The sequence below is a fragment of the Prionailurus bengalensis genome, chromosome A3 (assembly GCF_016509475.1).
Source record: "Prionailurus bengalensis isolate Pbe53 chromosome A3, Fcat_Pben_1.1_paternal_pri, whole genome shotgun sequence".
In the NCBI taxonomy this organism is placed as follows: Eukaryota; Metazoa; Chordata; class Mammalia; order Carnivora; family Felidae; genus Prionailurus; species Prionailurus bengalensis.
In genome coordinates, this window is record NC_057354.1 from 80,280,643 (window position 1) to 80,305,750 (window position 25,108).

The window sequence follows — 25,108 nt, forward strand, 5'->3', positions numbered from 1 at the left end:
CATCTCATCTGGGCTGTCCAGCATGTGATAGCTTCATAGCATTCTCAGCATAACAAATACTTTTACCTTGGGACTATCTGTTAGAACCCAGTAAACTTAAATATCTTCTTATATTAAAAAAAAAAATAGGGGCGCCTGGGTGGCTCGGTCAGTTAACTGTCTGCCTTTGGCTCAAGTCATGATCTCGCATGGTCTGTGAGTTCCAGCCCCGTGTCGAGCTCTGTGCTGACAGCTCAGAGCCTGGAGCCTGCTTCAAATTTTATGTCTCCCTCTCTCTCTGCCCCTCCCCTGCTCATGCTCTCGCTCACTCGCTCTCTCAAAAATAAACATTAAAAATTAAAAAAAAATAATAAACACTATTCTTTGAAATAGGCACCCAGCTTTGTTTCTAGAGGTCAGAGGAGACTGACTAACTACCCTTTGATTTGGTGGCCTTGGAACCTGGTTGCCTTGGCTGGGATTCCAGCTCTGCCTGTAACAGTTACTTCTTTAAATCTGTTTCCTCAGGTATAAAATGGGAATAAAGGTAACCACACCTACTTCATAGATTCACTATATCAAGTAAAGTATTACACAGTGCCTGGGACACAGTACTTCTTAGGCATTCTTTTCTAAGGATAGATTCTCAGTGATAGAATTAACCTGGTAAGAACATTCCTTGCAGTGTATTACCATTCCTATTTTTTTGGGTTGTCAAGTTTATGCTTCTTGTATAAGTCATCCATCACAGTAGTGCTCGAACTCTGGAGTTACATCCCTGGCAAATAAACTATTTTATTGCTCTTTCTTCTGTTGCCCACAGCCTGAAATCTATTCTTGGCCTTTGATATTTCACGAAAATGTCATTTTCATTTCCCTTTTTTGTTTTGCTATGAACAGCAGAGATCTTAAGTATGCAATTTGAGTTTTGACAAATGTGTACATCCATGAAACCCTCATCCAGGCCAAGATATACATACCACATTTCTGTTCTCTGGAAAGTTCCTTCCTGCCCCATTCCAGTCAAAACCTCTATCTCTATCATTTTCAGGTTTTTAGATCCTAGGTTAATCTTGCCTTCTTGAACCTAACATATATGGAATTTGAGGTCTTCTTTAAAAAAACGAAAACAAAACAAAAAAAACCCCTAACATTTCTTTGTTTGTTTAAGTAATCTCTGCACCATACATGGGGCTCGAACTCACGACCCCAAGATCAAGAGTAGCATGCTCTACTGACTGAGCCAGCCAAGTGCCCCTGTGGTCTGTCTTTCATGCACAGTGTACTATTGTAGCTAGTAGTAGTTTTATTGCTGGGGGTTATTCCATTGTATGAAATACTACAGTTTGACAGTCCATTCTTCTGTTGGTGGTATTTGGGTTGTCCTCAGTTTTTGGCCAGTAGGATAAAGCCAATATGAGTCTTGTCATTTTGTTTGTCTTAATACTCAGTCTCATCCAACTCCTAGCCCTGCAACCCTGGCCAAGCATCTTAATCTCTCTGCCTTGGTTTCCTTATCTATAAAAGTGTGGATTGAGAAACAATTCAGGGTTGGTATTACCATTTTCTAAAAAATGAAATGAAACAAAATAGAAAAAAATCTGTGAATTACACGGAAACTCACACATTGTATAACACACATGAATACAGTTCTGTGTGTGAACTGGGTCACAATATAAAATGTATTTGTTATGAATTGTGAGTGAATCAGTTTGCAACACACTGGTTTGTATGTGTGTCCTTGTAAGCAAGGCAGTTGAACACCGTGCGGTTACTTAGTAAATGTATATCTTTGCCTTCAGGTGTCTAAAACAGCCACTCTATTAACAGTCACTTACGTACTGCTTGCTGTGGGCCAGCTACTGTTTCGAAAGCTTTTCATATGCAACCATTCTATGAAGTGAGTTATTTTCCCCATTTTATAGATGGAGAAACTGAGACATCAGTTATACAACGTGCCCACAGTCACAGAGCTAGAATAGTAGGGCCATGATTTGAACCTAGGCAGTATGAGCCTCGAATCTGTGTTCCAAACCACTGTTCCAAAGAAGATAAAGACAAAGAGGCAAGTGACATATGTCAGCAAATGCAAATTAATAAGTACCTAATTAATACAATGCTCCTCCTTTTTATTCCAGATATGAGAAATGAGTGTTGGACGTCGAAGAATAAAATTGTTGGGTATCCTGATGATGGTTAATGTCTTCATTTATTTGATTGTGGAAGTCTCCAAAAGCAGCAGCCAAGAAAAAAATGGAAAGGGGGAAGTAATAATACCCAAAGAAAAGTTCTGGAAGATATCTGACCCCCCTGTGGCATATTGGAACAGAGAACAAGAGAAGCTGAACAGGCGGTACAATCCCATTTTGAATATGTTGGCCAACCAGACAGGGGAAGTATACGGGTTTTCCAACATAAGCCATCTAAATTTTTGTGAACCTGACCTGAGGGTCATGTCAGTCATTTCAGGTTTCAGCAATTTGCCAGACAGATTTAAAGACTTTCTACTGTATCTGAGATGTCGAAATTATTCACTACTTATAGATCAACCGGATAAATGTGCAAAGAAACCCTTCTTGTTACTGGCTATAAAGTCCCTCATTCCACATTTTGCTAGAAGGCAAGCAATTCGGGAATCTTGGGGCAGAGAAACCAACGTGGGGAACCAAACTGTAGTGCGAGTCTTCTTACTGGGTCAGACCCCGCCAGAGGACAACCACCCGGACCTGTCAGATATGTTGAAATTTGAGAGTGAGAAGCACCAAGACATTCTTATGTGGAACTACAGAGACACTTTCTTCAACTTGTCCCTGAAAGAAGTGCTCTTTCTCAGGTGGGTGAGCACTTCCTGCCCAAATGCCGAGTTCGTTTTCAAGGGCGATGACGATGTTTTTGTGAACACGCATCACATCCTGAATTACTTGAATAGCTTATCCAAGAACAAAGCCAAAGATTTGTTTATAGGTGACGTGATCCACAATGCTGGACCTCATCGGGATAAGAAACTGAAGTACTACATCCCAGAAGTTGTTTACACTGGTGTCTATCCGCCTTATGCAGGGGGAGGTGGATTCCTCTACTCTGGCCACCTGGCCCTGAGGCTGTACAATATAACCGACCGGGTCCTTCTCTACCCCATTGATGATGTTTATACTGGAATGTGCCTTCAGAAACTCGGCCTCGTTCCAGAGAAACACAAAGGTTTCAAGACATTTGATATAGAAGAGAAAAACAAGAATAACATTTGTTCCTATGTAGATTTGATGTTAGTACATAGTAGAAAACCTCAAGAGATGATTGATATCTGGTCTCGGTTGCAAGATGCTCATTTAAATTGCTGAAATATATACAAACTAAGTTTTGCATAGAAAGACATATCTTGAATAGTTCCCATGTTGTGTTCTTTCACATTAGGGGTAGTACCTATGTTAAACCATCAGAACTGCCTTCATTAGTAGTATCCATTTGAGGGCCTCTATACCCTCTGGTGTGGTACTTTCTGGAGAGGGAAAGCAGAAGAGTGTTAACTTTTCACAGAGGATATGCTGGGAAAATTGGTTCCAGTCCTTCCTATGGCTAGTGGCCATTGTTTCCTAATTTGCCTTCCTTCTTAGCTGAAATCATTTATGTTTCTGGAATTTCCGGGTTTAGGTTATTTATGTTTTGCCCTTGTATGAGAGAGAGTATTCTTCCTTTCCATTATAATGACTGAATTATCTGCAACTTAGGTGTTTATAGACATGCTGGCTACAAAGACCTCGTTATACCTGATTCGGTGGTTTTTGTTAAACGCAATTCCATTTATTTTCATGAAATTTGGATGAATTTTTAAAATCGTCTACAAAAATTAACTTCTGTCAAAATTTCCTGCCACCCCAACAGTATTTTCTTGTTTTAGTAGGTCAGTTAATTTTGCAAAATGAGAATCACTGTGTGACATTTATCCGGTTTACCTTGTTACATGGTCTTATGACCGTCCTAAGGAGAAAGCTTAACTGTCCTGATATTTGGTTTGCTGGGTGGTACCGTGATAATTCTCTAATTTTAGTATTTGAAGATCATGAGTATGATTCCATAATGGCCATCAAAAGATTGAATTGACCCTGGCAGCCATATTGTGCTTAGGAATTTTCGATGTGGACCAGGAAGGCATTTGTAATTTCTGAACTTCAAGTGAAAAGATTGAAATTGCAGACCTTCTCGTGAACGGATTGTCAGTTTAAAACTCCGGGATTCTATTCTTGCCATATTTCCACATGTCACGTATACAAAATTATTCTGAGTAGTGACTGCTTCCCTGTCTCAGTGTAGAAGTGCCTGTGTTTTTATTTATTGTTCAGATCAAAGACCAAAACATTTTCTTAAATATATTTTGTGTAATATTTTATTTGTATACAGTGTTGTTGATGAAATATTTAACTAGAGCATGATATTTTAAGTGTTAAGGTGTAACATATGTTAAATAAAGCTAACTGTTATTTTTGAATTTTAAAATTTGGCTTTTTTGGGGGGAGGGGTCTGTGAAGTACTAGAGTTGATAAAATTCTGCCAAACTGTTGCTTACCTATACTATCTTGTAACATGCTTTCTTGAAATATTTTTGTGTTTATAGAAATGATGCTTCTTACCAGATGTGATACTGGGGATTGTAAGATGATGGAAATAAAGTCATTGTATTTTTACTTGTCTTGTGTCATGTGTAATAATCTATGATCTCTTCTGTTTCCTGTATTTGATTACATTTTCCCAAAAGAGACCATTTTTTTTCCACCCAGAAACTATTAATAGCAATATTGACCTATAAGTTTTTCTCTGTCTCAAGGGGTCCTCTGTCTTTGCGTTTAAAATTCTTAAAAGTGTTGGGGCGCCTGGGTGGCTCAGTCGGTTGAGCATCTGACTTTGGCTCAGGTCATGATCTCATGGTTGACGAGCTCGAGCCCCATGTTGGGCTCTGTGCTGACAGCTCAGAGTCCGGAGCCTGCTTCAGATTCTGTGTGTGTGTCTCTCTGTCTCTGCCCCTCCCCACTCATGCTCTGTCTCTGTCTCAAAAATAAAATAAACATTAAAAAAAATTTTTGTTAATTCTTAAAATTACTGGGGCGCCTTGGTGGCTCAGTCAGTTAAGCATCTGACTCTTGATTTTGGCTCAGGTCATAGTCTCGTGGTTCGTGGGATCGAGCACCATGTTGAGTTCTGTGCTGACAGTGCAGGGCCTGCTTGGAATTCTCTCTCTCTTCTCCCTCTCATTCTCTGTCCCTCCCTTGCTGTCTCTGTCTCTCTTTAGGTAAATAAACTTGAAGAAAATGTAAAAAATTCTTAAAAGTGCTTTCCCATTTAGAGTCTTGAAAGAGGAGTATCAGTATTTATTTATGCTTCCATTGGTGGTGAGTAGAGAGAATTTAAGACAAAAGCAGCAACTTTTTAATTTTTTTGAGTATAGTTGTTATACAATGTTAGGTTCGTTTCAGGTGTAACTTAGTGATTAAATTTCTCCTTACATTATGTTCTGCTCACCCTGAGTGTAGCTTCCATCTACCACCATGCAACACTATTACAATATCATCCACTATATTCCCGGTGCTGTACTTTTATCTCCAGGAATTTTATTCATTCCATAATTGGAAGCCTGTATCTCCCACTCCCCTTCCCTCATCTTGTTTCTCTTCCCACCCCCTTTCCTCTGGCAACCATCAGTTTGTTCTCTGTGTTCATGGTCTATTTCTGCTTTTCGTTTATTCATTTGTTTTTTAGATTCTACGTATAAGTAAAATGACATGGTATTTGTTTTTCTTTGACTCATTTCACTTACCGTTATACTCTCTAGGTCCATCTATGTTGTCACAAATGGCAAGATCTCATTGTGTTTTATGGCCAAGTAATATTCCACTATGTGTATATACCACATCTTCTTTATCCATTAATCTATGCATGGCCCCTTGAGTTGCTTCCATATCTTAACTGTTGTAAATAATGCTGCAGTAAGCATAGAGGTGTGTAGATATTTTTGAATTCGTGTTTTTATTTTCTGTAGGTAAATACCAGTAGTGGAATTATATAGATCATACGGTATTTGTATTTGTAATTTTTGGAGGAATCTCATATACATGTATGCATGTACCAATTTGCATTCCCATCAATGATGCATGAAGGTTCCTTTTTCTCTGCATCATTGTCAACACTTGTTATTGTCATTTTGATTCTAGCCACTGAAGTGATACCTCATTCTGGTTTTGGTTTGCATTTCCCTAATGATGACACTAAGATACTGAGCATCTTTTCATGTGTCTTTTGGCCATCTGTGGGTCTTCCTTGGAAAAATGTCCATTCGTGTTCTCTGCCCATTTTTAATTGGATTATTTTTTTGGTGTTATAGAAGTTCTCTCTCTCTATATATATATATATTTTTAAATTTTTTTAATGTTTATTTTTGAGACCGAGAGAGACAGAGCATGAACGGAGAAGGGTAGAGAAAGAGAGAGACACACAGAATCCGAAGCAGGCTCCAGGCTCTGAGCTGTCAGCACGGAGCCCGATGTGGGGCTTGAACTCACGAGCTGTGAGATCATGATCTGAGCCGAAGTCGGACACCCAACCGACTGAGCCACCCAGGTGCCCCTCTCTCTCTATTTTGGATTCTAACCATTTTCTGGTTATATCATGTGCAAATGTTTTCTCTTATTCAGTAGGTTGCCTTTTTTGTTTTGTTGATGGTTTCTTTTGCTTCTTATTTTGGTGTGGCCTCTATAGTTAGTTTTTGATTCGTTTCGCTTGCCTGAAGAGACATATTAGAAAAATGTTGCTACGGCAGATGTCAAAGAAATTATATTTTCTTCTGGGAGTTTTATGGTTTCAGATATCACATTTAGGTCTGTAATCCATTTTGAGTTTAATTTTTGTGTGTGTGGTGTAAGAAAGTGGTCCAGTTTCAGTCTGTTACATGTAGCTGTCCAGTTTTCCCAACACCATTTATTGAAGAGACTTATCCTTTCTCCATTGTATATTCTTGTCTCTAAAGCAGCATCTTAAAGACTATTATCCTACCCCATGTCTATTTGGGGGTTTGTGTCCTTTTTTTAGCAACAGGATATACTGGGTTTTAAACCTTTACATGTTGCCTTTGGCTCTATCATGGCACCAACCGATCTTTGAGTTCACAAAACCCTCTCTTGGTGCCTACGAGATGGATTCTCCCCTGAACCTCCACCTCATGGATGTAAGCATCACCGTCTTAATTCACTCTTTGAGAACTACTCGAGCTCTAGCAGAAATGTGTTTGGACCTTTTTCACGGCTACTCCCAAGTCATGTCGATTCTAAGTTTGAAGTTCAAGGCTGAATGAACATTGCCAGGGTTTAAATTTCAACGAACCCAAGCAGGCGTTAAAAGGGAAAGGATGAAGGAGACATCCCTGGCCCTGGTTTCCTTTCTTTAGTTGGTCAAGGGAGAATGGAACAGAAGGGCAGGAAGGGAATACTCTGAGTCACTTGGAAATTGAATCCAGAATTAAAGCGCCTTCCCCTTCCCCCCAGGTATGACCATCTGCTTTGCTACTCCTGATTGACAGTGGTCTGGAATATTTGGTGTTCTGGGATGTCTTGGTCCCCTCAGATGCAGAAAGAGAAAAGATGCATTTATTAAGGCAAAGGATGATTTACTTTCACTTCCAAGAAAGCTGAAATGAATAAAGCCTTTACTTGGGCCAAATTCAGTGTGATTTGCCTTCTTAATGAAAAATGTCAGATGAAGTAAAAATTCTTGTGTAGAACAGTTGAAAACAAATACTTCATGAGCTGGGCTGTGGGAATTACTGGATAAATTTTCCTTGATGTTAATTGTATATTGGATATATGTTTTATTTTATTTTTATTTTTTTAAATGTTTATTTCTGAGAGGGAGAGACAGAGTGCAAGTAGGGAAGGGGCAGAAGGAGAGGGAGACAGAATCTGAGGCAGGCTCCAGGCTCTGAGCTGTCAGCACAGAGCCTGATGTGAGGCTCGAACTCACAAACCACGAGATCGTGACCTGAGCTGAAGTCGGATGCTTAACCGACTGAGCCACCCAGGCACCCGTTTTATTTTTTTTAATATTTATTTATTTTGAGAGAGACTGCACGAGCTGGGGGATGGGCAGAGGGAGAGGGAGAGAGAGGGAGAATACCAGGCAGGTTCCGTGCTGTCAGTGCAGAGCCCAACGTGGGGCTCAATTTCACAAACCATGAGATCATGACCTCAGCTGAAATCCAGAGTCAGATGCTTAAATTGGTTATATGCTTTAAATGCTAGGAACATCTGCCACATAATCTTGAAGCTGAACTTCACCTTGTTAGAGTTAACAGTAAATCTGAAAAATTAAAGTATTTGTCCTGATTCACTTAGGTCTCAAAGTAATACTTTGAAAAGGTAGAGGCCAAGAAAGAGGCATTTTAATACTTAAGGAGCCAAAAAATCTTGTCACATTGTATATAAAGTGTATTTGTTAATTTTAACCTGTAATATTTTATTTACCACTAAAATCCATTCAATATGATTTATGTCAGTTGTATGATATGCCTCAATGGCAGAGATAGTAAAGTGTAAATTATTACTCCTTAGAATAATTGAAATGCAACATTAGCGTGTGTATTCCGTGCATATATAGAAAGTTTTAAAACTTAAGTTGAAAAGTGGAGTCCTACTTAGGTGTATTTCCTTCTTTTCCATCACTCTCTGTGGTTAGCAATTTCCACCCAAGCAACCATGGTGGCTTTTGAGCTCTGGTAGTTGCTTGCTTCCTGCCTAGTGTGCATTGTGAAAGGGGAGGTATATTGATTGTGCCGAGGCAACAAAAGTAGAGTTTTTAATTTGATTGTAATCCAAGGGCTTATTTCTAAGAGGCCTGGCAGTTGAACAAAGGTGCTTGCAGTTTCCTGACAGCTGTCCCGCATCAGGGGGATGTTCTCGTCCTACTTTAGCAGTAAGCCTTGGGAAGAACTTACATCCCAGCAAGGGCTTCTCGGTGCCCTGGAGACCTACTGTCCTGGGACACGCCTTTTCCTGGCCTGTCTTCAACTAAACTCTCTCCTGGCTCGTCATCAAGTCCTTCCCCAGATTGGCTTTCTTAACCTTTCTTTGAAATGTCATCAGTAACCCTGATCCTGGCACCAACTTTACCACTTCTTTAACTATCAGAAGAGTACAAAATGAAAACATATCCTGCCCTTGGTTTGGGTTCTTCCAGAAATAGACCTCTAGAGAAGGATTCTAGCACAATTAGTTTCTTGGGTACATGTTCTGTGAGAAGGTGATGTTGGGAAGAAAGGCAGCCAATAAGGAGTGTGTGTTAAGCCAACTGCCAGCATGGATCTGGAGCTCAATCCCATGGGACATCTGTGGAGAAGAATAGTGTGGAAAGTATGCCCCAGAATGATCCCTCTTAAGGCCTGAGGGGGCTGGGCTCTTGTTTACAACAGCTTTATTGACGTATAATTTTCCCACCAGGATAGTGACCCATTCTAAGTGTGTGGTGATTTTTGGCCGATTAGAGTGTGCTGTAACTTGCACTGCAATCCACTACAAAAATAATTTGGTTTCCTGCAGTATGCCCCACGGATCTGTCTCTTGCTTCAACAGTGTCTGGATGGAACGGATGCAGGGACGCCCCTTCTACCAGCCTCCCGACCACCCTCCAACCCTTTTTCCAGTCACAACCTTTGGAGCCATCTTCTCGGTCATCCTTTGCCTCTGGGACTGGCCAACACCCTATTTTGAGCTTAGCTCCTTCTTACCCATCAACCGTGAGCTCCCCGGATTCCTCAGAATTATTTCACCGAGGTGGAGGGGGCTGTCAACCTCCTGGTCAACACGCACCTGCAGGCCTCCTACACCTACCTGTCTCTGGGCTTCTATTTTGACCGTGACAATGGGAATCTGGAGGGCATGGGTCACTTACCTCCACGTGTTGGCAAGGGTGCAAGGGTGTGGAGTGTCCCCGGAAGTTGCAAAGTCAACCAGGCAGCCACACCCTCTTCCGGGACCAGGACCAGGCAGAAGCTGTTCCAGGATGAGAGTAATAAAACCCAGACACCGCCCCGGTTCTGGTGAAGAATCTGAACCGGGCCCGTTTGGCTCTGTGTGCCCTGGGTTCTGCCTGCGCGGGCCCCCATCTCTGTGACTTCCTGGAGGACCAGGATGAGAAGGGGATCAAGAAGATGGGTGACCACCTGACTCACCCCTGCAGGCGGGATGGCCCCCAGGCTGGGCTGGGCGAGTATTTCTTCTAAAGGCTCGCCCTCAAGGGGCACCTGGGTGGTTCAGTCAGTTAAGTGTCTGACTTTGGTTCAGGTCATGATCTCATGGTTCCTGAGTTCCAGCCCTGTGTCAGGCTCTGTGCTGATGGCTCAGAGCCTGGAGCTTGCTTCAGATTCTATGTCTTCCTCTCTCTCTGCCCCTCCCCCGCTCACCCTCTGTCTCTATTCATCTGTCTCTCTCTCTCTCTCTCTCTCTCTCTCTCTCTCAAAAATAAATAAATATTAAAAAAATAAAAAATAAAAATAAAGTCTCGTCCTCAAGCATGACTAGAAGCCTCTGAAGCCCGGCAGCCTTCGAGGGGCCTCTCTGGCATGCAACCCCCCGGACCAGGGCTTGTCCCCAAGCCTCTCCCTGCAGCCACCAGGCAGCTTTTTAACCACCCTGGAGCCCTGTCCCAAGCCACGGACCAAATGGAAACAAAGCTGTTTGCAGCGTGACGTGCGTGCACATACACACAGGTTTCTGGTCTTAATCATTCTTTTACTTAGCCCTCTATAGAACTTTTTTATTTGGGCCATCCTTTTTCTTTTTTAATTTTCAAAAAGCAATATCTTGTTTATTACTCTGCTTTCCATTGCAGCCTGTTCTTTGTGGATACAGTGACTTAGAAGAGTTAGTCCTGTTTTATTTTGATAATTCTTAGTGAAGTATCTCAGGCCTTAGTTAGCTGGTTTTCACTTTAATTTTCATGGAAGGGAATACGAAGTGATCCTTGGCCATTTCTGTGAATGAATGCACTGAACTGACTTGTGTCACTTCCCGGGAACTGTTTCTTTTCAGGGCCATTCATCCCAAAGACCACTTCCTTGCATGGGGAGGCTGAGTGAGGGTGTGTATGTGTAGTGTCCTGGTAGAGGCTGATACCCTTTCAGGGACTGAGCAGGTGGGAGACAGGTAGGCTGGAGACCAGATGCTGGAGCTGCCTTTCCTCCTTTTTGCTTTGGGTCTATTTCATCATGTACTACTCAGCTTCTCCTGCCAACCAGAACATTGTATCTCTCTGTCTAGGAAACATTTCTTAGCATAGAAGCATCTGAGCTCATGCTCACCCAACTGTGTGTGTGTGTGTGTGTGTGTGTGTGTGTGTGTGTGTGTGTATTTGGACGGGTTGGGGCAGCTATGATGCAGCCAGCGCCACAGTAAATCATCCCCACTGCCTCCTGCAAGCTGGGAGACTTTGTGGAGCTCCCCTGTGAATGTTAGCCCCATATCCCTGCAGCTTTCTCTCGACCGTATTCAGGGCTTTGCTTCCCTTCTTTCAGCTTGTCCAGTAATATAATTGCATATATTTCCTATCTTTCAGAAGTGATCTTTCTGTTGATGGTACCATCTTTGTTGCCAACGCCACTTTGGGTTTCTTCATTTTTGTATCCCGTTATTGTCATTTCAAGGTGATTTTAGTAGGAGGAGGAGACAAACACTGCCCACTCTCCTGAATTGGGGTCCCCAGCTCCGTTTCTCATAGCCAGGGAGGTAGCCTTGGGAAGAGGGCTCTGGGTTTGGTTCACAGCCAGCCAAGCCTGCCCAGGCAGCACTCCCTCAGCTGCCAAAAATTGCTACGTGGGTGGGAAGTGATCAAGCCGTCCCAGCCTCACTCTGGCCCCACCCCAAGTCTCCTTGGGCAGTAGAGAAATGTTCAACCCTCGCCTCCTTTGAATCAGTAGCCTTCTGGGCTCTTCCTGCTGTTGTTCAAGGGTTCAAGGCACTGAGGTCAGAATTCCTTTTTTTCCACTTGTCCCACCTCATTGCAAAATGTGGCACAGTGATGAAGTGTTAACTAATCATTGGATAATTTGTTTCCAGTCTGTGGGGTGGAGAGAAGAGAATGAAAACAGAGCTTTGCTGGCTCAGCACAAAGACAGCCAACGGGCAGGCTTGCGGGGGCCTGGCAGAAAACCTAACTGGGTGGAGGGAGACCCAGGAGCCAGATGACAGGTGCCAAGGTCCAGCACAGTGACAAGGTGGAAGTTCCGTCTGTTTTGCTCATTTGAAACTTGAGGACCAACCTGCAGTCAGCCAGGAGGCCAGGGCTACAGATTCTCAGCAACAGCCTCTGATCTGCTGTTATCCTCCAGGTTGGTGAGATGGGAGAAACCCAGAGAAGCACAAAGATAAAGAAGATAAGCAAATGTAGGCAAACCTCAACTGCTTAGATAGCAGTAATGTCACACTGACTTATCCTCTGTGGGATATAAGAAAGGATTGGTGGACACTGAGGGTTGAAGTTGTCAAGCTTAAGGTTGGTGGGAAATACCTTTATTTATTTGATTGTGAAAGCCTCCAAAAGTGAGTCACCGAGGAAGGAATGAAAGAGGAGGGGCTGTGATGCACTGTCAAGAAAGCTAAGAACTTTCCCACTTGCTGAGCCCTGCTGGGTTGAAGAACAAGACAGAAGACGCAGAACAACATCATGGAGAACCCGCTGGCCCATGAGGCTGTGGGGCAGCATTTCATGGCAGGAGGCAGCCTGACTTGCTCTTCCACCTCCAGAAACTACAGAGGTGCTTATTGAAATGGGTACCAGCCCAGTCCCTGCAAGTGAGGACCTGCTTAACAAAAAGGCATATCCTATATCCTAGGATATAGTATTCTAGTATCCTAGGATACCACATCATTGTACACAAAAATATTCTCTGCCTTATCCAAAGTCTGGATGTTTTTCCCTGCTGGTAGACCAATCCAGTAAGTTACTCTTCTGAGATAGATTGCTTTGTTTGGAGAAATCTTGCACTTAGAAAACTTTAAATTCAAGGGCACCTGGGTAGCAGCTCAGTCGGTTAAATATCCAACTTTTGATTTCATGGTTTGTGGGTTCAAGTCCCACTTCTCTGTCTCCCTCTCTCTCTCTCTCTCTCTTTGCCCCTCCCCTGCTCGTGCTCTCTCCCTCTCTCTCAAAAATAAATAAACAAACTAGGGGCACCTGGGTGGCTCAGTTGGTTAAGCGTCCAACTTCGGCTCAGGTCATGATCTCAGAGTTCACGAGTTCAAGCCCCACGTTGGGCTATGCACTGACAGTTTGTGGGTTCGTGCCCACATCAGGCACTGTGCTGACAGCTCGGAGCCTAGAGTCTGCTTCAGATTCTGTGTCTCCCTCTCTCTCTACCCCTCCCCTGCTTGTGCTCCATCTCTCTCTCTCTCTCTCTCTCTCAAAAATTAAAAAAAAAAATCTTTAAAATAAAAATAAACAAACAAAAAACTGCCCCCAAAACATAAATTAAAAAATAATAAAAAATTTTTTAATTTTGAATTAATTTTTGACTCACAGAAAAGTTGTAGTTCGGACCCATCTACCCGCACCCAACTTTCCCTGATGTTAACACAGCCACGTTGCAATGATCACAATTGGCACTAGATGAACCAACAACAGGAAATAAATATTCTCTTACCTACACTACAGGTCTTTAATTTTACCATTTTTGCCCTCACTAATGCCCATTTTCTGTTCCAGGATCCTGTTCAAGATCCCACTTGTTCTTGAACTCCTCCAGTCTATTGCAGTTTCTTCATGTTTCTTTGCCTTCTATGACTTTAATACTTTTGAAGAGTATTTTTGAGGAGTCGAATGTCCTTCAATTTAGGTTTGTCTGCTGTGTTCTCGCAATTAGAATGAGGTTGTGTATTTTGGGCAAGAATGCCACAGAAGTGATGTTTTGTCCTTCTCAGTGCATCATAGTGAGGGTTAATAATGTCTGATTCCTGGTCATTTTAATATGTTGACTGGGTTTCTCCTTTGTTAGGTGCTGTCTTTCTCTTTGCAGTTAAGAAATATCTTGGGGGACATTTGTACATTTAAAAGTTTGTACCGGGGCACCTGGGTGGCTCAGTCGGTTCAGCATCCAACACTTGGTTTCAGCTCAGGTCATGATGTCACGGTTCATGGGTTCAAGCCCCGTGTCAGGCTCTGCGCCCGCTTGAGATCTTCTCTCCCTCCCTCTGTCTCTGCCCCTCCCTGGCTCGTGTGTGCTCTCTAAATAAATAAATAAATAAACTTAAAAAAAATAATTAAAAGCTTGTACATTTAAAATGTACAGATAGGGGCACCTGGATGGCTTAGCCGGTTGAATGTCTGACCTCAGCTCTGGTCATGATCTCACGTTAGTGAGTTCAAGCCCCGAGTCAGACTCTCTACTACTGTCTGCTGTCATTGCAGAGCCTGCTTTGGATCCTTTGTCTCCCTCTCTCCCTCTGCCCCTCCCCCATTTGTGTTCTCTCTCTCTCTCTCTCTCTCAAAAATAAACATGTAAAAAATATTTTTTTAAATGTCCAGATAATTAAATAAGCTAATGTGTGGGAAGTGCTTGGAGCCTGGCGTGTAGTAAGTGCTCAGTGAATGGTGGCTGTTGGTTTTTTCATCATCATTGTTGCTCCCTCTGTTCCTGTTCTTTCTCTCGTTTTCTTCCTCTGGTTTGGCTCCTTCTGTTCCTTCATTATCCTCTGCATCCCATGCTGATCCACCTCTTGCTGGTCACTTCCTTGCAGTGTGGTTGGCACTCTCATTCAAAATATCTGAAGCTTCCAGAAGGGCACAGAAGGTTGAATGCTCCTCAGCACGTGGGGATCAGTGCAGGGCAACAGCCTACTGTTACTGCAGGTCAGGGGCAGAGCCCCTGTGGAACGGGAGGAAGGGTTCAACTGTCTTTGCAGCATGTGTTTACTTCGAGGTGTCCACGGCTGGGGCGGAAATTCCCCCACATCCCTTGTGGTGGGAGTCTGGACCAGAACCTGAGGACCCACAGTCCCTTTCCTCGTGGTCCTGGAATGGTCCAGAGGTGGACCTCCTCCCATAAAAGCTGGTGGAGTTTTCTCCAACAAGGGGGTGGTTTGCAGCGCTGGGCGACTTTTAGGGGTCACACAGGAGGAGGAGGGTCTGGTCACGGGTAGAGGGAGCAGCAAAGTCTCATGTGGGAGAGGCCTGCATTTTCTTCCCACACCGGGCAAGGAGGCCCAAGTTAAAGTAACCTCGTTCCCTCTAGATGAGAGCAGGGGCTCCTCAGCCAGGGTCAGGAGATGCCGTTGTGCTCAAGGATAGCCTGCTATGAATTGCTTTCCAGGAGGTTCCTTGTCCTACTCTAGCACATAGTGCTTTATTTACAGAACGGCTGTTCTTGGCAGCTTTCTTGGCCTTCCAGACTCTTCCTCTATTTTAGAGCATTTAGGCTCTATTTTTACTCAGCGAGGAGAAGTTTCCCATGTTTGAAAACAGCTGCCATGTAGAGGACTGTTGAAACTACTATTTTTGCCTGCCCAAAATGCCTTCCTCCATCCTTCTCCTGGAGATGGGTGGAGCCCCAGGACTGGTGAGCTGGGCATGTGATCAAGCAGGGCCTGTTGGAATCCTCTGGGGCTGGGAGAGGGGAGCTGTTTTTCTCGGGGTTGCTAAATGGGGTTACCCCACCAGCTCCCTGACTATCTGCAGAAAGTTTCCCATTGGCAAAAGACAACACCCATGGAAACAGAAAAATGGGAGTGAAGAGAGCAAAGGTGACTCAGGACAGTATGGAGCCCTGGACCCACTGCCGTCCCATCCTCACCACCCCTTGAGCCAGTACATTCCCATTTTTGCTCAGGCTTGCTGGAGTTGGGTGTCTTGGGCCTGGCTGATATCATGAAAGCCTCACTCCTTTCCTGAGTTTTAGGTTGAGGCCACTGCGAGTGCCTCCAGATTCCTACCCTGAGGCACTGGTTGGCAGCTGGGATGGGAGTTATACAGTTGTCTTAGGACAAAGAATTTGGGTGGAGAAACTTAGGAAGCTGGGTAGGCCTTCCTTTCTCCCAGGGTCTATTCAGTGCAGGTCTGGAGATCCCTGGGCAAGACAGTTTACAGCTTCTCTTTCAGGGTTGGGTCAATAGGCTCTGTTCCTGTGTTTGCCTTGAAGAGCCAACAAAACCAAAAGGTAGAGGTGTGTGTGTGTGTGTGTATTTGCATGTGCAAAAAAAATCCAGTTCCTTGGGAGAAGATGCTGGTGGGGTGGGAAAAGATGGGGCAGGGGGAGGTGTTTAGGTGCCCATACAACCCGAGTGTAGGGGGTGGGTCCACTCTGTGGGGTCATATGGTCAAGGGAGGAAGAACCTGAGTCCAGACCCTGACTCCGCCACAGTGGGGTAGTAAATAACCTGGCCCAGCTTCGAGGGGGACAGTGGATGGATGCTCATTAGAAAGTTCTGTGTGGCAAGCTGCCCCGGACTTTCCTGGGCCTGAGCAAGCTGAGCCCCAGCAGCACAGCTGCAGAGGTTGGAACAGCCAAAGGACAATTCCCTGCTTTTATGGTCACGTGATCATTCTTTCAAAAATGCACTTGGCGGGGTGCCTGGGTGATTCAGTTGGTTAAGCATCCGACTTCAGCTCAGAATATGACCTTGTGTTTCGTGGGTTCGAGGCTCGCATTGGGCTCTGTGCTGACAGCTCAGAGCCTGGAGCCTGCTTCAGATTTTGTGTCTCCCTCTCTCTCTGCCCCTCCCCTGCTCATGCTGTCTGTCTCTCTCTCTCTCTCTCTCTATCAAAAATAAATAAACATTAAAAAAATTTTTTTTAAATGCACCTGGAGTTGGTGGACGTGGGAAGGTGAGACCTCCATGCCTCTTGGGGGTCTGGCTGTGTGTCAAGCTCTCAGCTGCAGAGAGGGAAGTTCTGTGAGCCTGCACACTGTGCTCTACCCATCCTAATCCTGGTTTCTTTACCCATCAGGAAAGTGAGGCTTAAGAAGTATGTCAACCCAAGTTCACACAACTAGCAAGTGTGAAACCAGTATTTATACTTGGCCCTCCGACTCCAAAGCCCAAGAGCTTTATCCTGCCGTGGGACTCTCTTCCTAGGCCTTCCAGAAAAGAATTTGGGAGACTATTGTGATCCAATAAAGTGGCACTGGTGCTGTGGCATTTCTGCTAGTCCTTAGCCATGAACTTTGGCCTTTGACTCTGCTGTCCAGGGATTTTTGCCTCCATCGCTGCTTCGCTCAGGTTTTATCATCACAGAGTCGTCACCACGTCCCATCCCAGTGACTCACTATGCAAAGCCTGGTGTTCTACTCACAGATTTACCTTGTTTGTCGAAGGTTTGTGGTCACTGAGAAGTGTTATTAGGTGAGACCTATAGAGCATGTGATCTTTTAATTTCAAATAGGCAGTGAAAGGTAAAGCAGAATAGTGATTGCCTAGGGGTTGGAGGTGCTGGTGGAGGGAAATGGGACATGCCTACTAAGGAATGTGGGATTTCTTTGGGGGATGATGAAAATGATCTAAAATTCATTGTGATAATCATTGTACAACTCTGTGGATACAATAAAAAACCATTGACTTCTACACTTTAAATAGGCAAATTGTATGGTGTGTGAGTTATATCTCAAGAAAGTTGTTAAAAAAATAATATTTCACTGGGGCATCTGGGTGACTTAGTTAAGCATCTGAGTCTTGATTTTGGCTCAGGTCATGGTCTCACGGTTTGTGAGATTGAGCCCTGTGTCAGGCTCTGGGCTGGTAGCACAGAACCTGCTTGAGATGCACTCACTCTCTCTCTTTCTGCCCCTTCCCCTCAAAATAAATGAATATTAAAAAAAAAAAAGGAGAGAAAGAAAGAGGAAAAGTTAGAGTGGCACTCAAAAGGTCTCCAGAGAGGGGAGAAAGAAAAAGCAGGGAAGTGTTTGTTTCACATGGTTGCTAACTCTTTATTATGTCCTTTCTGTGTATCATATCCCAACCTTTTACTGGACCATCTGCCTATGCAAAGATAACCTGAAGATAGCTAAACACCCTGCCACAGGTGCTGGCCTTTTACCTAAAGGACTCCCCGAATCACTTCTTGTCCAACTCCAGTTGCCTCTGTTCTTGACTTTGGTATCTGTCCCAGTTCTGCATTTAATGATTCATTTTGAAACCTGAATCTTAGCATGAGCCATTTAGACTGGAGTCTGGCATTCCATCGCCACCACTTCCTATGGCCACAGTGTGTGAGAGGCATTTCTACTTCCTGCTGTACGCTGTAGGCCAACCAGCCAGGTTGTGTCCTGCTTGTTGTCTCTGCCGGTGGAAGGAGACTAAAAATTATTCTAGAGACTGGCTTGCTTCTTGACGCCTCCAAGTGTCTAAACTTAGTGACTTGCTTGAAATCAATAGACTACAGCAGAGATAATAAGATGTCACTTCCATGATTTAATTCTAAATGATTGTGACTCCTGTCTTGTTAGTAAACTCTCTCTTCCTAGTTATAATGAAGCAAGCTGCCATGTTGGACAGGCCTATGTGGCAAGGAACTGAGGGTGGCCTCTAGCCATCTGCCAACTAGGAAATGAGGCCTTTAGTCTAACAGTCCTCAAGGCAGTGAATCCTACTAACAACCACATGAATGAGCTTAGAAGCCATTCTTTCCCCAGTTGAGTCTTCAGGTGAGACTGTAGACCCTAGGCCAACACCTTGACTGCAGCCTTGTGAGAGACCATGAAGCAGAGGATTCAACTGAGCTGCGCCTGGATTCCTGACCCTCAGAAACTGAGATAATAAATTTATGTGGTTTGAAGGCACTAAATTTTGATATAATTTATTACTCAACACAAAATAACTAATATAGTGTGTATGTGGTTTTTGTTTTATGCTCTCCACCAAGAGATGAATGTACAATGAAACTAGAGAAACTTACATTTCTGGGCCCCTCACTTGCATAAGCCCCTTGCAGGGCCCTGGGAGAGTCCCTAGCAATGTGTTCATGTAGTCATATGTTTTTATAAAATTTACAGAAAACATTTTAACTGTAATCAGGGCAGGGTCTTCTTACTGCTTCAGCTCTCCCTCCCTCATACTTCCTCTTTTTTTTTTAATGTTTATTTATTTTTGAGAGAGGGAGACAGAATACGAGCAGGGGAGGGGCAGAGAGAGGGAGGGAGACACAGAATCCGAAGCAGGCTCCAGGCCCTGAGCTGTCAGCGCAGACCCCAACACGGGGCTCGAACCTACAAACAGTGAGATCATGACCTAAGCCAAAGTCGGCCATTTAACTGACTGAGACACGGAGGCGCCCCCATCATACTTCCTCTTGAGTCTGCTGGTGTGGGAATTATTGGGGTATTTTGAGGATATGACTAAGGGGAAGTTGACTTGGAGATACAGTTAGTGGGATTTTGGGGATATATTCATGTTGCTAGCTAGTCGTTTTTGTGGAAAGTCATGTTGTTGCCAGGCTGGTACTTGGCAGAGTTAGGATTCAACCTAGGGTTCATCTTATGAACTTAACACAAGTCTGGGTTATACTTAATCTATATACTTATACTAATCTTATACTTACGATTATATTGGATTCTTACACTTAAAGGCATGAGAGTCTGTCCTCAGATATTTGCTTTGTTTGACACTCTTTCCCACCTTTCTGCCTGGTCTGTTACCCTAGTCTTATCACCTATTGCCACCATCCATGTACCCTTTGCTTCATCCATTGAACTCTTGTCTTTGCTAGGCGTGCTTGTGCTCATACTTCTCTCCAGCCCGAAATGGCATCTCCCAAGTACATCTATGTAGATTCTTACTAAGTTTTTGCTGTCTTGATATAAAACATTGACATACGCCACTATGAGAATATTGGTGGCAAACTGGATAATGAGCGTTGTCAATTCAAAGAATAAGATGGCACACTGAACAAGAAAACTTGAAAGTCCCTGAAATTATATATAGCTTCTGTACAAAATGAACTTGATAGTTTTCTCCAAATTTGGGAAAAATTCAACAACACATGACATTACAAATAATGAATTGTGAAGCTGAGCTGGAGAAGTTGAAAGTGACTTTTCTAAACTGTCGATGAAAAGCAAGTTTGTTTTTGTTTTTTTTTTGTTTTTTTTAAGTTCATTTATTTATTTTTGAGAGAGAGACAGTGTGAGTAGGGGAGGGGCAGAGAAAGAGAGAAAGAGAGAGAGAGAAAATCCCAAGCAGGCTCTGCACTGTCACCACAAGCCCAGTGCAGGTCCCAAACTCACAAAACCATGAGATCATAACCTGAACCAAAACCCATAGTCCCAACACTTAACTGACTGAGCCACTCAGGCACTGTGAAAAGCAAGCTTTGATCAAACATGGTAGAGGAAAGACTAAATTATCCTTTTTTTTCCCTATAAAAAAGTATTTCACAAATTTATTGTTATACAAAGTAACAACCAGACAGTGCGTGGACCAAAAAATGTGGGGAAAAAGTGTTTTAGAGATATGTCAGACAGTTTATGAAAATATGTAATTTTTCTGGGTTTTATGGTTCTTGTATTTTTAAAGTTTACATGTTTTTTAAAAATTTTTTAACGTTTATTTATTTTTGAGAGAGAGACACACAAAGCATGAGCAGAGGAAGGTCAGAGAAAGAGAGAGAGAGACAGAATCTGAAGCAGGCTCCAGGCTCTGAGATGTCAGCACAGAGCCTGACGCAGGGCTCGAACTCATGAACCATGAGATCATGACCTGAGCTGAAACTGGATGCTTAACCGACTGAGCCACCCAGGCGCCCCTATATAGTTTTTAATTTGTTGTGATTTTCTTCCTTATTTTAAGGAAACTAATCTTGTGTGAAGTTGGAGTTTTATGTTCTTTGGTGTAAGAGGGACACAAAATTGCATAAGCTTCAGGGTTCACCAAGCCTGGATCTATCCCACTTCTTATCAAGTAGGGGAAAAAATTCCTTGATATAGAAATCAGAAAATTCCTTCTTCTTACTATTCTTTTTTTTTTTGACTTTTAAAAAAAGTTTATTTATTTATTTAGAAAGAAAAGAACAATGCAAGTGGGGAAGAGGCAGAGAGAGGGGAAGAGAGAATCCCAAGCAGGCTCTGCACTGCCTTCACAGAGCCCAACATGGGGCTCGAACTCACGAACCATGAGATCATGACCTGAGCTGAAATCAAGAGTCGATGCTTAACTGACTGAGCCACCCAGTGCCCCCTTCCTACTTTTCCACCTCTGAGTCCAGCTGTATCTTACATAGCCTTAATAGGGCTCAAAAATTTTTATCTGAATTTAATTCAACTAAAAATGTTTTGGTTTTGAGGAGAGAAGGCAGAAGAAAACATGATCAAAAATATCTTCTGTCTGAAGGGTAGGTGGATGGAGGGGAAAGTAGAAAATCCTGTGTAAATTGAGCAGGTTCCCAGAATTAGAACCTCAGGTGGAAGTTCTATTCAGAGACACTTCAGTTATTTGAGAGAAAACGCTAATAGTTGACCATATATCAAGGACCCTGCCTGGGCAGGCAGGTAGATTTCATGACATCTGAAGTGTCCTCTTTCAACACCTGGGTGGTGACAGTAGCAGTTCAGGCCCAACTAGAGGAGCTGTACCTAGAGACTGGACTTAGCATTGGGGCAGGGTAGAGACCGGGGGACAGACTCTAGGGTAAATCTAGCCCAGCAGGCAGATCCCTGGCCCTTAAATAGTGTCAGAGAGATCTTGTAAGGAGTGGCTTCTCCACACTTCCCTGCTGGGCAGGTCACTATGACCGCTGTGAGGCTCAGGCAAAACAGAAGGCTGGCCTGAAGAAGGGGATAGTGCTGAAAGGAGCAAAGTGCAATGCCAGACTCTGGGGGAACCAGATGGAATCCTGTGGTTCAAGAGCAGCTTCTGGGCCTGACTTGTGGTCTTGTTGACAATACAAGTCCCGCTGGCACTTAGGCTTTCTGGTTATTTGCCTCCTGTCAGGGGTATGGCCGAGTGACCGTAGCCAAATATTTAATAATATCTCATTAAACATAGCTTGGCATTCTGAAATTTCAGTTATTTACTGGTTGCTCTGCATGGCAGTTCTCTCTTCCTTAACATAAGGGCAGCTTCTTGAGGCCATCAGAAACAATAGGCTTAAGAGGAAGGCAATGTCCTTCATCTGATCTTTGTCAGTATGCTGGCTCTCATGCTTCTTGCTCCTTACACTAGCTGAGAAATACTAATAGGAAGCTCTTGAGCAAGGCCTGGGGCCCCAACCATTTCTGACTCTCAGTCCCAATGTGGATGGCAGATCACAGTCTGAGAAAGCCTCTCTTATAGCAGGGCTGTATTCCTTGGCGTCTCAAAAGATAATTAACTGTTCAAACAAAAACAATAATGATGCATTAGGAGGTTTATAATATAAGTAAAAGTAAAATGCATGAAAACAGCATAAAGACTTGGAGGGGAGAAATGGAAGTATGCTACTGTATGATTCTTATATGATATGTGAAATGGTATAATATCACTTCATGGTAGATTGTGATAAGATATATGCAATAAACCCAGGGTGCCTGCGTGGTGGCTCAGTTGGTTAAGTATCCGACTTCGGCTCAGGTCATGATATCACAGTTTTTGAGTTCAAGTCCTGCGTCGGGCTCTGCGCTGACAGCTCGGAGCCTGGACCTGCTTCAGATTCTGTGTCTCCCTCTCTCTCTGCCCCTCCCCTGCTCATGCTCTGTCTCTCTCACTCTCAAAAATAAATAGTTAGAAAAAAAAATTAATTAACAATGAGAGATGTTAAGGGAGACAAGACTTTGAGATCTTAGACCCTGTGCTATAAACCACACCTGCCTGAGCAAAATTAGTCCCAGTGCCACCCAAGACCCTGCACAGGGTGGATCCTGAAAAGTACATTGCTTGTCCCTGGGACTTGGGAGGGGGCTTATGGTAGTTTGAGATAAGTGGAGATTGGTGGATTGTTCCTCAAACTTTATTGCTAAGAGGTTTAAGGTATCTAGAAATTCTAGGAATCAAAAAAGTGGAATTCTAAGAATCAAGAAATCTTTTGGATAGTGTGTTCATTCCACTGAAGAGGTCCACTCTAATGTGGCCAAATTCTGACCCATTGATAACATATCAAGGCCAGCAGGTGACAGAATTGCTGTATACCTAGCACTGACTCATTTTTGGTGATATTCCATAGACAGCTACCCTCCACTCCTGGCCAAAGAAGACAGTCTTTGCCTGTTAAAATGTGAAAGGATCTGGTGCCAACATGTTCCCTTTTGTTCTCTCTCGAAGCTGCCAGTGATGTGGGCGGCTCTTACCTCTGTGTCCACTACTTCTATGCCCACACTGCTCTCTCAGAGAAGTTTTATGTGTACACACCGGTGTAAGAGCATTTTGTGTGCTACATCAAACTACATCACCATGAGGTCATACTTTAACTTTCATACGCAGATGAGTTTAAGCTACCCCTCAAATGTCCCCCAGGTGTTTTTGGGAATGCCCAGGGTTGCTTTGGAACCAGTCTATTCACATTCTCCTATTCAGTGAAGGAGTTTCTGTGGATGGTGCCCTCATGACAACAGTGAGGACTACATACAGACTATCTTGGGGTGTCCCTTCCACTCATCTCCATCAGAATGAGCAACAGTTCCATGTGCAGAGAATTTTTAAACCATGGTCAGGCAACACACACACACACACACACACACACACACACACACACACACATTCCAAAACAAAACAAAACAAAATAGGATTTCTCATAAGAGAACAAGCTCTGAAGAGATATGACTATGCAAAAGCGTAGACATCCTCTTACATTATAATAAGCAATTTAGCTCAAACATTTCCTGATTAAAATTTACATAACATTAATGAACTAGGCAAGTGGTTTCCTGAAAACTAAGGAAGATTCTGAGTCTTCACTTATTGCAAAACAGAAAACTGTTCCCAGCTTTGAAATGATAGTTTACAAGTTTTTGTTTTTCTGCCTTCTACCCAGCTCTGGGTAGCCTCCTCCAGCAGTCTCTCAAAGAAGGCATCTCCTCCCAAGCACTTAGTATGGGTCTGGGAACTCAGCCTGAACCATCAGCAGAAACCTTGTTACTCCTCAGCACCTGCTGTAGGTATTCCTACTGCCATCTCCTAGGGCTGCAAGGTCTCTATTATTCCAGAATAATCCATGAAAGGAAGTGCCTCGGTGAGATCTGCGTGCTTGTGCTCAACTTTAGTTTGTAGCGCCTAGGTAAAACGCATCCATCTGCTGGGTGTGGCCTGTGTTAGGATCTGAGAGCTACAGAAATGAACAAGGTAGAACAGGGTGTCATTCCACAAGTTATTTGCTTACTGCAAAGGGAAATATCTGCTGATCAGCACTTTAACCATGCAGTCCAACCTAGTTACTAAGAGTGGGATGCCTGATGTGTGCATTCTGATGAGATGCTCTATGACATAGAAAGCATCACCTGTGAAATAACTTTACCAAAAAGTTTTAACCTAAACCATCCAACTTCGGTATTTAATAGGAAACACAGGTGGTAGAAGAAAACATTAAACTGCATCACACACACACACACACACACACACACACACAAACACAATCAGACAGTGGAACATTCTGTAAGACATATGGCCTGCATTTTTCAAAAAGTCAGTATAATAAATAATAAAAATAATTGAGGGATTGTTTTACATTAAAAGAAGCCAAAGAGAAATAACCTAATACAATGTATAAACCTTGATTAGATCCTAGTTGAATAAAACAAAACAAAATCTAGTTGTAAAAGACATTTTGGGGATAGTTTGGGGAAATTAGAATTAGAATTAGAATTAGGTAATGTTAGTGCTTGCTTTGGTAGCACAGGTACTAAAATTGGAATGATACAGGGAAGATTATCATGGCCTCTGTGCAAGGATGACATACAAATTCATGAAGTGTTCCATACTAAAAAAAAAGAATTATAATGTTAGGAAATTATTTTTATTATTGGTAATCTTATTATGGTTATGTAGGTGAATGTCCTTATTCTTAGGAGATGCATGCTGAAATAATTAGTAGTGAAGTGTCTGGATGTATAACTTATTTTCAGATTGTTCAGAAAAAAAGGCAAAAATGTTAACAACTAATGAATATAAATGAAATTCATTCTATCATCCATTTCAACTTTTTGATT

At 43.1% G+C, this 25,108-nt stretch overlaps 1 protein-coding gene, 1 non-coding gene and 1 pseudogene across 5 annotated transcripts in view; all 3 read left to right on the top strand.

The window, feature by feature from the left end:
* B3GNT2 (UDP-GlcNAc:betaGal beta-1,3-N-acetylglucosaminyltransferase 2) overlaps positions 1 to 4,661 on the top strand; it is a 28,084-nt gene extending 23,423 nt beyond the window's left edge. For all 4 annotated transcript variants that reach the window (XM_043603477.1, XM_043603476.1, XM_043603475.1 and 1 more), the window contains one exon: positions 2,118 to 4,661. In XM_043603477.1, the coding sequence (XP_043459412.1) occupies positions 2,127 to 3,320 (1,194 nt within the window). In that variant the 5' untranslated portion in view covers positions 2,118 to 2,126 and the 3' untranslated portion in view covers positions 3,321 to 4,661. The remainder of the gene's footprint in view (positions 1 to 2,117) is intronic.
* A 5,094-nt stretch (positions 4,662 to 9,755) lies between these two features.
* LOC122467079 lies at positions 9,756 to 10,237 on the top strand (annotated as a pseudogene).
* A 14,540-nt stretch (positions 10,238 to 24,777) lies between these two features.
* On the top strand, positions 24,778 to 24,884 carry LOC122467356. The gene has a single exon (XR_006292901.1). It is a non-coding gene; the product is annotated as a U6 spliceosomal RNA (small nuclear RNA).
* Positions 24,885 to 25,108: the final 224 nt, after the last annotated feature.